Source organism: Ascaphus truei, chromosome 9 (genome assembly GCF_040206685.1).
Source record: "Ascaphus truei isolate aAscTru1 chromosome 9, aAscTru1.hap1, whole genome shotgun sequence".
Taxonomy (NCBI): Eukaryota; Metazoa; Chordata; class Amphibia; order Anura; family Ascaphidae; genus Ascaphus; species Ascaphus truei.
Window position 1 is genome coordinate 69,759,528 of NC_134491.1, and position 16,408 is coordinate 69,775,935.

Here is a 16,408-nt window from a genome sequence, read left to right on the forward strand (position 1 = left end):
GAGGAGCAGCTAACTGCACCCATTACGGAGGTAAGTGTCTCCATGCCTTACCGTTATCCACTATAAAGCAATACTTGTGAAACGCGCCCAGATGCTTTCTAACAATCCTTAAAGATCCATACTTGGTGTGATGAGACTGACGTCATCATAGCTGAACAACTTGCAGACGCCGACTGGAGAGGGACATTTTTGCTACACAGATGAGTCTGATATTTATGTACCCACATTTTTTTAATGTGTCTTCTATTTATTAAGTATATTGCAAAGTCTGTACTACTGGAGGTTCTTCTATTTGCACTTTGCTTACAGATTGGCATTCGTTTTACCTTGGGAGTGGAGTAGCTCTGACTGGGAGGCAGCAAGCAGCAGGAACCCCAGATTGAGGACTTTCACCATTTATAAGGCTGGTATTGGACATTTTTTTAATATATTCTACACATATTACCAGTGGTTGACAAATCACCAAAAAATCTACTCGCCACACAAAAAAATCTACTCGCCACCTAGTACCAAACGTATGCTGCTTAGGTCAATAGGAGCTCGCCACGATGTTAAATCCACTCGCCCGGGGCGAGCAAATGTATAGGTTTGTCGAACACTGCATATTACAATAAAACATTTTTACATATTCGTATTAGATTTGGATCATTTTTGTGCGGTTTATTTTTATTATCGCATTAATATGGGTCTGTAGTATCATATTTATTATATTCACACATACATGTACACATATACAGTATATATATTATTTTTAGTATAGTTACATATCAAATATATATATATATATATATATATATATATTTGTTGGGAGCTTCTACTGGATTTTTGTTCTGTCTTGTCTTATGTTTAATTTTTTATCATTTTATTTGTCAGTTATGTTTAGACTGTAGATTAAGATATACACCTTTGTCCCTTAGAAGTAGGGTTGCCAGGTGTCCGGTATTGAACCGGACTGTCCTGTATTTGGATACTCTCTCCAGTAAAAATTGAGAGGTACTGTAATACTGGACATGTATGTGTCCGGTATTTTCCTCCCTGGACAGAGTGACCTGACGCACCTTTCACCATTGAGTCCAGTATTTTTGGGGAAGCCACCTGGCAACCCTACTTAGAAGGTTCCTCTGGTGGTTCCCCCTTCATTGTTTATTGTGGAATTTTATTGTTATTTGATTTTTATGTCATATATGGGTCATGTTGTATATTTTAATATTTGTATGTTGAAGCATTTGTGTTTATTAATTCACTGTTATTTGTACTTGTTGATTCGATCTCTTTATTGTTATATATTGTATTTTGGATCTATTTATCTGGTCTGGCACATCATTATCACTATCACTATCTCATTCTGTGTTGTTTCTATGTTGCTTAGCAACACTGGGGTATTTATACTTCCTTCACTGGTTATCCCATCATCCTTTGAGAAAGTCACTGATTGTGACGAAACGCGTTAGGACTGTTTGACACTGTGTCATCACGCAAAAGTCTGCCTTTGTCTGAGCTTCCTCAGTGCGTTTGTCAAGACCCCAGGATTTCCAGCAGGCAGCTAGTAGGAGTACTTCGGCTGCCTCACGCCACCTCCGGTGTGAACACCCGGCTGACTGGATCCCTCCGCCCACGCTACAGCTTGTCATCGGAGGATGAGCCTTCACGGAGCAGATAGTTAGCGTTCACATATGCTGATTTTAAAGCTCACTTTGTAAGTGCGCTTGTTTCCCCCCTCCCCCCTTTGTCTTTCCCCCTTCATTTTTATTAAAACTTGTATATGCTATGCAGCGTGCACTTTTCGTGTGTGTGTGTGTGTTATGTTCCTTTAAATAAAGTAACAGAAAAGTTCCTGGCTCCCTGTTCTATTATTGCTCACCATACCAGCCATGCACAAATTCCAGCAGCCTGAGAACAAGGTAAAAGAACTGCTGAGCATCACCTACACCGCTATGCAGACAATAGGACACTTTGGTGTGGTCCCTCTTCTGTTGGCGGGGGATAAAGGTGTTACATATACATTAGAGGTTATATTTTACTAATAGAGGTTGGCCTTTGAGTGCATCATATTGAGAACCTGTTGTATCCATTTGTCATTTATATTTGTTCCTAGTTAGCAACCCTCTTTAGCATAGTATTGTATTGTATGTCTTTATTTATATAGCGCCATTAATGTACATAGCGCTTCACAGTAGTAATACACGTGGTAATCAAATAAATAACATAATATAAATAACAGATCATGGGAATAAGTGCTTTAGACATAAAAGTAACATTAAGGAAGAGGAGTCCCTGCCCCGAGGAGCTTACAGTCTAATTGACACCTGAGCAGGCACTCGATCTGTTTTTCATTAATAAAAAAAAAAGAAAAAGCCCAAGATTTCGCCCAGATTTAAACATGTCACTGACATTAATATACTTTGACCCTAGAAGTAATTGTCCCTTTGATGGAGTTTACCGGGTTATCATTTTTGACCACACGAGTGTGCTGTTATAACATGGTTGCTATATGAATTACTGGAATGCACATTTCCTTGTATATTATTGTACTAAAGAGCCTGACCATAGCAGAACATAAGACAGGCCCATACAGTATGTTATTCTAAATATATATACATAATATTAGTACTTTAATGAAAGCAGATCCAATAACCTGATACTTGTTCATGTTCTGATCTTTTTCTAATTTTTCATTTTTTTTTTAAGTCTTCATGTTTCAACTGTTTATTATTTCACCTAAATTAGCTGTTACTTTTGCAACCTCTGTTTTCTTAATGAGTGTATCTACCCAGAGTCCTTGTCTGCAACATAACCATTGCATGATATATAGTGTTGCCAGGTGGCTTGTTCAAAAATACTGGACACTCATGCCCCCCCGAACACATTATAAAAAATACCCCCACGCCCCCCAAACACATATAAAAATACCCCCATGCCCCCCAAACACATATAAAAAATACCCCCACGCCCCCCGAATACATTTTAAAAATACCCCCACGCCCCCGAATACATTTTAAAAATACCCCCACCTCCCCAATACATATAAAATATACCTCCACCTCCCCAAAACATATAAAATATACCCCCACCTCCACAATACATTTAAAATATGCCCCCATCATCATCTCATCCCACCCTGGCCCCCCATCATCATGATCTCATCTCATATCCCCAGGCTGGTCCCCATCACCATTTTATTCCCCCCCCCCCCCCCCCATTATATTCATCTCACCCTGCCCCCCCATCATCTCACCCTGCCCCCCTATCACCTCACTCTGCCCCCCCCCATCATCTCACCCTGCCCCCCCCCCACATCATCATGTCCCCCCCATCATCTCACCCTGTCCCCCATCATCTTATCCTTCTACCCCTGATCCCCCCCATCATCTCACCCTGCCTCCCCCCCATCATCATTTCTCCCCCATCATCTCACCCTGGCTCCCCATAATCATATCCCCCCATATTGTGTCCTTACCTTATTGTCTCTGGGCCGCTCGGGTGTGGGCTCCGCCCCCGCTGTCCTCTCCTCCAGTCAGAAGGGAATGAAGATGGGGCACATGGATTTCCAAAATAAAGAGATTTATTAAAGCGAAGCCACTTTTTGCACTTGACAAAGACCTATTGTGTCGAAACGTTGTGTATGCTTTAATAAATCTCTTTATTTTGGAAATCTGTGTGCCCCATCTTCATTCCTTTTTGTATGCCGTGGATTGGATGCAGCCGATCGTACATTGATGAGAGCGCCGGTAACTGAAACACTCTTTTTTATATTGTGATGTGCAGCATTTATTCCTTGTTATATCACTCTCCAGTCAGGATACGACTCACGAGTCCTCCAGTCCTGACTGCACCCAACCACCATCCACTCCAGCCTCAGCACAGGCTGCCTTCCAGCCGCCCTCGCGCTCCCCGCCTTCCAGCCGCCCTCGCCACTCCCCGCCATCCAGCCGCGCTCGCCGCTCCCCGCCTTCCAGCCGCCCTCGCGCTCGCCACTCCCCGCCTTCCAGCCGCCCTCGCCACTCCCCGCCATCCAGCCGCGCTCGCCGCTCCCCGCCTTCCAGCCGCCCTCGCGTTCGCCACTCCCCGCCTTCCAGCCACACTCGCCGCTGCCCGCCTTCCAGCCACCCTCGCGCTTGCACTCCCCGCCTTCCAGCCGCCCTTGCGCTCGCCACTCCCTACCTTCCAGCCGCCCTCGCGCTCGCGCTCCCCGCCTTCCAGCCGCCCTCGCGCTCGCCACTCCCCGCCATCCAGACGCGCTCGCCGCTCCCCGCCTTCCAGCCGCCCTCGCGCTCGCCACTCCCCGCCTTCCAGCCGCCCTCGCGCTCCCCGCCTTCCAGCCGCGCTCGCCGCTGCCCGCCTTTCAGCCGCCCTCGCGCTTCCGCCCTCGTGCTTGCTCTGCCAGCCCTCCGCAAATTATAATGGTAATACCGGAAACATAGGTGTCCGGTATTACCTCCAATTTTATACCAGACAGGCATCGGAATTATCGGCCTGTCCGGGTGAAAACTGGACACCTGGCAACCATATAATATGATAATGGGGTCAACCAGTTTGTGGAAGACGCACATCTACAGTATTTCTAAGTATTGTATCTTTGCTTAACGAGCTTTGCGAACCTTTTTCTGTGGAAAGCAGAATATCACAGATCAGGACTGTAGTGTCCAATGGAAGCAAATACAGTTTCATTATTGTAAATTTAACTTGGATTTGAAAGACCGAGCAAATTCAGCAGCACATGAATTCATGTTGTCATATTGCAAATTCCACACAGCTTCTCCCGAAGCTTAAAGTTTAGAAGCCAGTAGATCTATTTCAAGTGGGTTTATAAAATAGTGGGATCATTTTCAGGCTGATATACAACTCAACAGCTGACAGCCATCTGTAAACTCATATCCATGTCCAAGCATTTATGGCCATATTGAGGCACACTCCATCCCACCACGAGCAGCCACTTTACCTTTAGTTACAATATTGCACCTTGCCCCTCTAGATTGTAAGATCTGAGGATCAGGGCCCTCATTACCTTCTGTATCTGTTTGCTCTTGTTTGCCCTTATTTGGTATGTATTTCTGTTTATGAAATATACATAACTCTGTACCCCCATTGTACCTCGCTGCGGAATATGTTGGAGCTTTACAAATAAACAATGATGATAATAATATTTACGAAGCAGTGCTATTCCATAAGACATTTTCTGGCACTAGAAAACACTTTACATCCCATTAAAGGGAAATAGGTGATCTTTAGGGGCTTAATGGGCTGTATGTAGGGTATCTTCCATAGTAGCAGCACCCCTTAAAATATCCTATCACAGGATACAAATAAGTACAAATGTTACATTAAGGGTAATTTAATCTTTCTAAGAAAGCCAATTACACTGTTAAAAAGAAGTGGGGGGAAAACAAACTTTTTTGACCTGCTACATCGGACTTGTCCTTTACTTATTTTGGGGGGAAATGTTACTTTAGGTTTGTTTGAACGTTTATGAACCAGGGGTCCCCAAGAGCCAAACTAATGCACATAATGCTTCCTGCTATCTACTGTAGATTGCAGAGGTATTTCATTTTGTACTTTTGGCAGTACAGTACTTGCAAGATGAAAACAAAGATGGTTGCCAGGTCAGCCAATCACACTTTTAGAGTGAGGCTGACCTCAGTGGACAAATTGTTTGTTCCAGACAAGAATTATTGCTAAAATGAAATATCTCATGATCCGGGGGTCCCTGCAGTTCAATGCCTTATGTAAAATAAGGTAAAATATGCATGTACACGTAAAAAAGAATGAACAGCATGGATGGATATTTTAACCCTTTGAATACCGATGGCGCGGCCACCAACAGGGGGGAGAACTGGGACAACCTTCCTGGGCCCGGTCGGCTGGTGCTGGAAGTTTGGCCTGGCCAGAGGTCGATCCAACATCTTTGTCTGGTGGCTGGGTCCTAGCTCTCCCCCACCCTCCCCTGCAGCAGGCCTCCCTCACCCCCCTGCAGCAGGACTCCCTCACCCCCCTGCAGCAGGCCTCCCCCACCCTCCCCCCGCAGCAGGCCTCCCCCACCCTCCCCCTGCAGCAGGCCTCCCTCACCCCCCTGCAGCAGGCCTCCCTCACCCCCCTGCAGCAGGCCTCCCCCACCCTCCCCCTGCAGCAGGCCTCCCTCGCCCCTCTGCAGCAGGCCTCCCTCACCCCCCTGCAGCAGGCCTCCCTCACCCCCCTGCAGCAGGCCTCCCTCGCCCCCCTGCAGCAGGCCTCCCTCGCACCTCTGCAGCAGGCCTCCCTCACCCCCCTGCAGCAGGCTTCCCCCACCCTCCCCCTGCAGCAGGCCTCCCTCGCCCCCCTGCAGCAGGCCTCCATCACCCCCCTGCAGCAGGCCTCCCTCACCCCCCTGCAGCAGGCCTCCCTCACCCCCCTGCAGCAGGCCTCCCTCACCCCCCTGCAGCAGGCCTCCCTCACCCCCCTGCAGCAGGCCTCCCTTGCCCCCCTGCAGCAGGCCTCCCTCGCCCCCCTGCAGCAGGCCTCCCTCGCCCCCCTGCAGTGGACCTCTCCTGCTGCTGGGCCTTGTCTCAGATGTAAGCCCTGTGCAGAAATTTGGGCACAACACCGGAGGCCTCCCATCAAAGGTAAGGAGGTGGAGTATGTGTGACGGGGGAGGGGGGGGTTATTGTGTGTGATGGGGGGGTTTGTGTAAAGTTGGAGTGGAGTTTATTGTGTTAGGCTTGGAGGAGGGGGGATTATTGTATTAGGACTGCAGGCGAGGACGAGAAAAGGAGCGAGGGAGATAGGTGAGAGAGATATCGGGGGGGGGTCTCATAAGACAGCTAACACTGGGGGTGGGGGAGACAAGTTCTGATGGAGTTTCCTAGTGGAAACTCTAGTCCCTGGCCCCAGGAAAGCTGTGTGCTGCCATGCGCAGTGGCACCAGAGTGCATCAGCTGGTATGAAACATTGCAATCCCGGGAGCGATCACATGATCCCGGTGTCATTGACACAAGGAGTCTTCCTCTTCCATTCAGATCGCGTTCTGGAGCACTGAAAGCAATCTCCCCTAAACGTAGCTACGTCATGGGGCTGCTGGTGTGCCAGACCCTACCATGTGGTAGCTACATCATGGGGTGCTTAAGGGGTTAATAGATATCACAACCTATAGAAAATGTACTCTTCTCTAGGACAATACAGCTACTGGACCATTGCACTATTTTCAAGGACTAAACCTATCTTTCTTCTATCGCAAGAGGCCGAGTATACAAGTAGAGTTTGGTGATCTTACCCCTGATGCATAGTCCCCCGTGATCTGCACTCTCTGAAATTCTGGCACAATCTTGTACAGTGGAGCAGAATCATCCACCTCAGGCTCAGCAAAATGTTCCTTTATGATCTTGGGGACTTCAAGAGAAATTATCTTCAGGCGCTCCAAACGTTGCTTTCTGAGAGAGAGAAAATCCCATCAACCTGGCTTATTTTGACTGACAACCACTCTGATTCAGAGGCCTCTACAAAATATAATTTGGAATTATTTTCTAGAGAAACAGATTAAGCCGAATCGTTGCTTTTAGATTGGTTAGATCAGTTTACAGACGCCTGTTAGATTGTTAAACTGCCTGTTTAAGATGCACTCTGACTTCATTGAGTCCACCTTACCTTTTATCCTGAGCCTCTTTGGTTTCCATCATCATCATATGATCTCTCAGCTCATTGTGTGAGATGGGGCAGTTTTCTACGATATCGAACGGAGAGATGTCCTCCTTGCTGTCCACATTGATAACCTCCGTTGCGAACATTTTCTCCGCCAGACTGCGGATTTCTTCATTACTTTCTGTGAAAAGGTATTTTTTCAGAGTTAGCTTTGTCTTTTTCAATCATGTGAACACATTCACGTCTCTAATACAGGTCCGCAACCCCCCGCCTTTCCCCATGATCTCTTAGCATACAATGCTTCCACTGCAGCCCGGGCTTCTGGGAAATGACTCGCAAAGAAATGAGCACTCACATTTGCCACCTTGGAAGATATTGATTAAAAAGTACGTCGGACACATCGATTTATAAAATACCTCCTCCTATTCCCCAACCACACGCCAGATCAGAAAATGTTAAGAATTGTTGTAGCCAAGTATCTTGGCTGTGTATCTACTGTATGTTAGGAATTCCTACACTACCGAGGCAATACAGTGACCTTATTGTGATAAGGGTGCTGTTTTAGGTGATGCTTAAACCCTTTCGTTGTCAGTCCATTGCAGCCTAGTTTTGGCAAAGCATTTTGGACCTTATTTTATCAATTTACATACAATATAACTCCAAGGCCCCATACTCAATGTATTATGAACCAGTCTTTCCGGTGCTGCAGAAAAGTTCAGCTCCATTGAAATGAATGGGACAAACATGTTCTGCAGCACTGGGAAGACAGCCTCACAGCATATTGAAGAAGGGTTGTTGCTTGTAAAGAAATTATGATGCACTAAGCAGATAAAGGTGCAGGACATGGAGTATGAATTTCTGATGACCTAGTGAAACTGAAAACATATATTTTTTGTAATGGGTACAATTTTCACTTTACTGGAGATTTAATCTTTTAAAGGAAGCTGGCTACATTGATTAAGTCTGACACCAAGTATTTTTAAAGTTGGGTTTGTAAACATTGTGAGCTAAGACTTTGGAATAATAATAATATTCTTGTATTGCTCTGCTAGTTTTACATAGCGCTTTACAGAGACATTTTGCAGGCACAGGTCCCTGCCCCATTGAGCTTACAATCTATGTTTTTGGTGCCTGAGGCACAGGGAGATAAAGTGACTGGCCCACAGTCACAAGGAGCCAACACCGGGAATTGAACCAGGCTCCCCTGCTTCAAACTCAGTGCCAGCCAGTGTCTTTACTCACTGAGCCACTCCTTCTCTTGGAAGGGTTTAATCTCCTCTGGCGGCTCCCTTTTATATAGTGTCACGGTGTGTGTCTAATGGGTAAAGCAAACGCTTCACTGTCATACACTTCCCCATTCAGAGGACCCTAACAAATGCTATTTGGAAATAATTTCCAAACGTAAAAGCAGATTAATATTTGCTTTTAGCATGGCTACATTTAGTAACCCAGTAGACGGTTAAGGGGTATTTAGTGGCAGGCAATGGACTCCCCTGAATCCAGTCATAAAAGGAGTTCAAAACACAGCTGTTTTTGACCAGTTATTCCAATGCGTTCTGATTCCAAATTGTGGTTTCATTTCTGTGGGAGATGGTACAGAGAACCAAGACTAAGCCAGTCCCACTCCAAACTTATACTTTCAATATCTCCCTATATAAAGCAGCAATCCCACGCAGAAACCTACCTTATATGAGCCACCGTGTTTGCTGGGACAGAACTGGGGACCCCTCAATCTTTAATTTTGTTGTCTTGCCAGTACTTGCAAGGAAAAACAAAGATGGCTGCCGGATCACCCAGTCGGAGGCTGCAATGTTATCTTACAATGTTGTGGCTTTCTATTGCCCGCCAAATGAGGGCTGACCCCAGTAGCCATGTTTCTCCTGGACAAAAAGGTATTTCTCTGAAAGCAGGGCGTGCCTCCAGCTTGGAATGTCGCAGTTCAACATGGGGGAGCCCTCATTTCAAATAGTCAAAAAATATAATACTATAATAAGCCAATGCAGGTCAATAGAAAATGATTATGAAGTGATCTCACAAGCAAATGTCCCAGAGAAGATTTATAACGTGAGCCAGTATGGATGAAGGTTTGCAGTGTTGGACATGAACAGAAGGAGAAATGAGAAGACATTGAATAGAGGCAGATTTCTAGTCACTGCTCAGACATTGTCAAGTAGTGCTTAGAAGCTGTGGAAATTATTTTTGCATATTTTCCCATAAACTTTAACACTTGTGTGGAGTTTGCCTTTTCCACAGCAAAATATAAATATTTTGTGAAAATGGTGCTATTCGACAAAAATTCTCTTTTTGGGCCTGATTCGCAGAGGTCTATTAACTCAGAGCATATCCACAAAGCTATATGCAAATAAAAATGTAAAAAATAAAATACGTGAGTCCTATTTTTGTAAAGTACCAAGTGACATACCTCCCCAAACACTCCTTTATAGAACACGTGAAGAGATACCTGTGAACAAAACTGAACACACCTGAGATACTTGGGAAGCATGCTAATTGGATATGCAAAGTATATTCAAATGAATAAAATGTACATATTTCCCAAGTATCTCCGATATGTTCAATTTTGTTTACAAGTATCTCTTCACATGTTGTATAAAAGAGTGTTTGGGTTGGTATGAGTCACTTGGTATATAGAAAATTTGGACTCATTAAGACCTGTGAGATTTTGGAAGCTTTTGGATATAGAAAAGTGCTAGAACAAGAGGTCATGTTCTGAAGCTGGACGGTAAGAGGCTCCAGTGGACTATAAGGAAGTATGTTTTCACAGAAAGGATGGTGTTTTAATGGACTAGCCTCCCAACAGGGGTAGTAGAGGCTAATACAGTAAGGCCAGGTCCCACAGCGCCCAGACATCAGCGGAGGTAAGGGGGAACACAGAGACCCTGGCTACAGATAGAAAACACATTATCTTGGTTCATTACCAAGCTCGTACGCCTTAAATCTGAAAAGAAATGCAAAGCAAGATACATATCCAGTGCCAAATAATAGTGTACATGTCTTTGCTTACATGTTTATGCGTCGAGCTGATCCATTGTGGAATGTGTGAAAAAATAAGGTGCTGTTAGACATTAATGCCTTATTATTCTGCCAATAACATTGCCAGCGTTTTGCTACTAGCATTCCTTGTGAGTCAGTTCCACCTAGGACCAAAAGGACCAATGCTAGTTACAGTATATACTGTATTTAATGTGTTAAAGGAGTCAGTACAATGTAGTAGGACCAAAGTGAAAACATAGCAACTACATATTATAGCAGGGGCACGCAAACTATTTGCAGCGCCCCCCCTGCATGCTCTCCTCAGTTAGAGCGCCCCCCACCTTACCTCGCACAGCGTCATATGACGCCAAGGGGTCGTGTCACGTCATGTGACCCGCGGCGTCATTTAATGTCACGTTACAGTGGCAACCATGACGTCACATAACCCCCCGGCGTCATGCCGACGCCCGACACCAAGCTTCTGAACCACGGTAAGTTTAGTTGCAGAGGCCTTGTGCGGTCCCCCAGTATTTAATTTAAATGCCTTGGGGAAGAGCGCGGGACCTCTGCACCCATCCACGCCCCCCCTAAAAAATCTCCCCAATTTGCACACCGCTGTATTAAAGGGTCAGTCCCATGTAGGACAAAGTGAACTAATGGTGGCTATATATTAAATGGGTTACACACACACATTACATTATATACTCGACTGGATCCAAAAGAGAGATTAAAAGACCAGGAAAATTTCCAAAAGTAAGAAGGAAGGATTAAATCAGAACATTTGTTGCAGCAACATGGAGAAGAGAGGCTTGCAATTGCAGTACCTGTAAAATCATTGGGGAGGCTTCATCCAGCAGTGGATCGACAAGGGCTGAATATGATACATATACAGTATATAATGTACAAATGCAGATATCACCAGAATGCTACATAAAAGTGTGAACATCACTGTTGACATCATAAACATATCTTCAATGTATTTTTTATTGCATACAATACACATTTAAACACTCTGCACCCAAACCATTCTGCCCCATGGAATAGCATCTATTTTAATGTACTACCAACAAAATAAAATACAATATGCAAGCTACTGTGCTATGACATAAAAGGAAGGTTATGGCAAATGTAAATCTGATTGCGTTTAACCCTTCTGTGCCAGATTGGCCTGCTAAGCAATGCATTGCAGGCTTTCATGGCAATGAACGGGTTGAAACCACGTTATTACTTACTTGTTGCTTTTGCCATACTGATGCAAGTTCTTCAGTTTATCTCCGCTCAGCAGGAGAATAGAGTGACAAGCAGCTATCCAGTACAGTAGCGAGCTGTTAAACAGGCAGATGTCTGTGCAACTGGTGTATCCAACTTACTGCTTCTGTAACGTGATATTGAAACTTTAAAAGGATACGAGGCTATTTCCAGCGTGTGGTCAAAAGGAGTTGCCAGAGAAGCTAAAGCTCATTACATCTAAACACTTTCGCAGCCAGAAGTGCCTGCAAAAGATTTTTTCTTAAAGGTTCAGTCCCACATCATGGGGCAAAAAGAAAAATAAAAACAATTTCAGTCTCCCTTACAATAACATTTTCACTTATCTTGCTGTATGAAAATGAATGCTTCTGTTTTTCCAGCTCCTGCTCTATGTAATGCTAATCTTATTATTGTTCTTCCCATATCTCGCGGCTAATTCTGCTGCTGTCATTAGCTAAAGAAAACATCAACTGGCAAATCGGCTGTATCAACAATTTAGCTATACACACAGTTACCGATCATAAAAATCCTAGCATATGATGTCAAGCATCATAGTAGAGCCAATGTTTTGACACCTAAGTGAAAGTTTCATCAGGGTACCTTCTGTTGCCACCAACGTGTTAACTAGAATGAATGCAAACGATTCACAAAACTTTTTGAGTTTTTTTTTGTTAACTTTCACTTTTTTTTCACCAAAGTTCACATTGCTCAGGAATTCATGAAAAAATTGTATTTTCATCAGAATTGCACGTAAATGGCAGTATATGAAGACCAATGGCACCTGCGACTATGTGATTGCTTTGGGTAGTTCCACCTTTTATTCCATTCACGTTCACCACTCCGAGTTATAATTATGTAACAGTGTTTCCCACACCCGGTGGGAGATTTGGCCTTTACTACGTCTGTGGTGCATGATACCTGCTGGTAAACAGGAGGGCTGAGCTGTCCGCCGATGGTAGTGGGGACATAGGATCAGGTTTCTGGGGTACATTAACCACATATTTTTTAGAGTGCAGCGCCTCCATCTGCCGTAGGCTCCAGGAACTGAAGATGATCTCCCACAGTAGAACCGATTACCTCTCCCCCCAGTAAGGTCACACACCAGGCCGAAGGTATAATAACAGGAACGGTTTATTCTCTCACTCTGTGCAGCACAGTACACGGCAGGGTTCTGCCCAATACAGCAACTGTCAGCTACTCACTGATGGATGGTCCCTGGACCTTCATTACAGGCCAAGGGCACCCACAGTAGTCCCAGCTATTCTCTGCCCCTCTATCAGGGGCAGAGGTATGGTACACACTCACTCACCCCAGAGGGGAAGAGAACCAGAGAAGGCCTAATAATCAGGCTCTTGGCTGTGTGACCTGCCCCTCTCAAGTGGGTAGAGGCACTAACTAATTTGGGGTGGCACTGCCCTTAAGTACAGCTAGGAGGAGAGCACCAGAACTGTTCCATGATTGGACATGCTCAGGCCGGATGTCACCGCCTCCCACTGTCACTCAAGTGCAGCTCCAGTGAGTGGGGAAAACCCATATTGACTACTGGCAGCCCGATTCTAGCACGACTTACTGCCAAGAGTAGGGCAGGTTAGTAGCCAAAAGGTGGCATGGCTACAATTAGGTTTTTTATAGGTTTGTTTTTTTATGTATCGTTTTTATATACATGGTGTTCAGGAAAAAAGGGACCCCTTTCGTTTTTCATCATATCTTATATATTTCTCGCTCAATGCCCAATGAAAATGTGCACAATTGTAGGTCTTTTATGTACATGTATGTATGTGTGTATGTGTGTATGTGTGTATGTATATCTTTATTTATATAGTGCCACAGGTTACTCAGCACTTTACAAAAAAGAATGTTGTAAGGAATTGGGGAGCATGTCCACCGCGGCGCACTTCCTCCTTACCTGATATCTCGCACAACCCCGCTGTCCTTATAGCGCGCGCGCGCTCCAGCAGGAGCTTTTCTGAAGTTGCGGAGTCTGGCTCCGCCCCCCGCTTGCGCCGTGCATCAACATTGCGCGGCGTGCACGCGTGTGCACCGCTCCCAAGCTGCGTGTCAACTCTCCTTATTATCCCCAAATGTCTCCTGTGTCTCTCCTCCTATCCGTGCCTCTGCGGCGGCCGCGCCTCCACTCCGCCCCCCTCTCTCATTGGTCATGCTCTCAGCAGTGCCACTTGCACTTTGGCTGAGCATAGTTCCAGTTAGCGCTGTTCTCCCACTTCCTGGTTCCTTGTCCTGCCTTGACTTGTCTCCTAGCGCCTTGTTTCAGATTGACCTCCTGTGTACCGCCCCGGCTATTACTTTGGACTCCGCACTACTGGCTTACCGACCCGACATACGTCTGACCTTACGCAGCTCTCCAATCCTGACCATGGCTTATGGACCTCTACGCTCCTACTGGCTCCAACCCCTGACCACGGCTAAACATACACTGACCATTCTACCGGCTCCTACTTCAGACCTATGCAAGTACCTAACCGTTCTACTCTCTCCAATCCTGACCCGGCTGCCTGACCATCCGCACTCCAGACGTGCCCCCGTGGCTGTGGATGGCGTTTATACCCATTCACACCTCGGTACCGGGATCCCTCCTTGTTTGTGGTGAGCACAGAGTTACAAATGTAAAGTGCGGGAATTATAATACAATGAGTGCAACAAAGTTAGACAATAGGAAAGAAAATCTCTGCGCCTGAGAGCTTACAATCTTAGTGGAATTTTGAGAGACTTGGAGACAGCAGGTGAGAGAATAAGTGCAGTAGATGGCAGTGCTTGGCCACAATGATTGGTAGGAATGACTAGATGTGGGACAGTAATCATGAATCCAGGCTATTGAAAGGCTTCATGTAAGAGGTGAGTTTTACGGTTTGTCTTAAAGATGGGGAGAGAAGGTACTTGGTGTATACTGAGTGTGAGGAAGTTCCACAGGTGCAGTGAGGTAAAAGGAGAGGGATCAAAGTTGATATATGTAGGAAGGGGCAGATGAGTGGAGAGCCTTAAAGGGAAGGACATACAGTAATTAACACTACAGTATATAAGAAGGACAATGTAGAGGTTTAACTGGTTTACACATACTGTCTCTCACCCCCTTCTTCAGTAAAGGAAAATGTCCTTATAGAGGGCTGGCTACAGGGTCTGTTAAAGATGCTCCTTAATCTAAAGGGCTGTGAGGTAGCAGGTGTAATAATGGTACCCTGCTCTTTCAAAATTGTTTCTGTTTGACCTGTCTTTCAACATGAAAGCTATCCACGTCGAACTGAAAAGCGTCAAAGCGCGTGGTAGGACAAAATGATAAACCCCTTGCCAGCACCTTTGACTCACCCTTGCTCAGCTGCCATGAGGATAGATTGAGGACAAACTCGTCTTGCTTCTTGTTTGATGGCTTCATGCCCCGTCTGGTTGGTTTTAATCGTCTCTTTGCCTGTCCCCTTTTCCTAAAAAAAGGGGGTCCACTGTGACTGGAATCACTATCCTGCTGAACTGTCTTCAGTAAGTGGATCGGTGTTGGCATCTGCAGCTGTTCTCCGGTTCCTTGAATGGTTTTTAAAATACCACTGTTGTCTGTGATCACCTCTGCTGTCTCTCACTGTTTAGTCATGCATATAATCTGCTCTCCTTGTAATCTTCACACACCACCTTGTATTTCTTGAAGGTCTTTAATTTGTTTTGTATAAATCAGCAGCTCCTTATCTATATCGGACAGGAGAGTTGTGGCACAGTCTGTACATTTGTGTCTTTAAAGTCAAGTGCCGCAGCAGCAGTAATCTCCCTGTTAACTTGGCTGAGTTGTCCTTTCACTTCTTCAATAACAAGAAGAATCAGGTCCATAGAGCATTTATTTAAAACGCATTATTCTTCCAATTTCTTATGTGCAAACCTTGGAATTCTCTTGGCGCTGTAGTAATCAGTGTCACCCCACGCAGTTGCAGAACAATCTGATGGCATTTTAGCTTTTTAAGTGTCTTTATAAAATCATCCACTGTGTCCTCTCCAAATGCATCTTTAGAAATGGAATTGAACATAATCTTTTCTACATCATCTTCCCTGGAAGAAAAAGAAACTTTTTGTTTTATCGGTTAGTTTCTTCAATTCTCCAAAGATTTCCATATGTAAGACGTTAAAAAGGCGATGTCAGCTGGTGTCCTCAGATAGTGTGTGCTTACATTTGTCTACAAAAAAAACTTTGTGGACATCCACCGCAGTCCTTTTCTGTAAAAAATTAAACCAAAAAAAGCTAAATATTTTCCTTCACCCCATTGTGATATAACTTCCATTGCATCTGTACAATACCACAATATTTCTGGAAAAGTTACAAACACTAGGTACATTCAAGGAGGAGTCTTTGCTTGTGACAACGGATATTTCCTCATTATATACAAACATTATAAATGCTGCAGGCAGGGCTGCCAACAGGAGGGGGGAGCTAGGACAAATGTCCTGGGCCTGGCGGCACTGTAAGTTGGGCCAGGCCAGAGGTGAGGCCCAACTTCTGCACCTGGCTGACGATCCTTCTGATTACCACTTGGTCCCAGCTCTCCCCAGTTGCTGCAGGCCTCTGTCC

General features: G+C 45.2%; 1 protein-coding gene across 2 annotated transcripts in view; it reads right to left on the reverse strand.

Annotated features, from left to right (window-relative positions):
- Positions 1-15,422, reverse strand: part of AMPD1 (adenosine monophosphate deaminase 1) — a 76,981-nt gene extending 61,559 nt beyond the window's left edge. The window contains exons 1-4 of one of the 2 annotated variants that reach the window (XM_075615342.1): positions 15,169-15,421; positions 11,832-11,974; positions 7,615-7,789; positions 7,244-7,400 (exon numbers count right to left, since the gene is read on the reverse strand). In XM_075615342.1, coding sequence (XP_075471457.1) covers positions 7,244-7,400; positions 7,615-7,789; positions 11,832-11,847 — 348 coding nt within the window. In that variant the 5' untranslated portion in view covers positions 11,848-11,974; positions 15,169-15,421. Of the gene's footprint in view, positions 1-7,243; positions 7,401-7,614; positions 7,790-11,831; positions 11,975-15,168 lie in introns of both variants that reach the window. The other variant, XM_075615341.1, reaches the window with a different exon arrangement.
- Between the last annotated feature and the right edge of the window lie 986 nt (positions 15,423-16,408).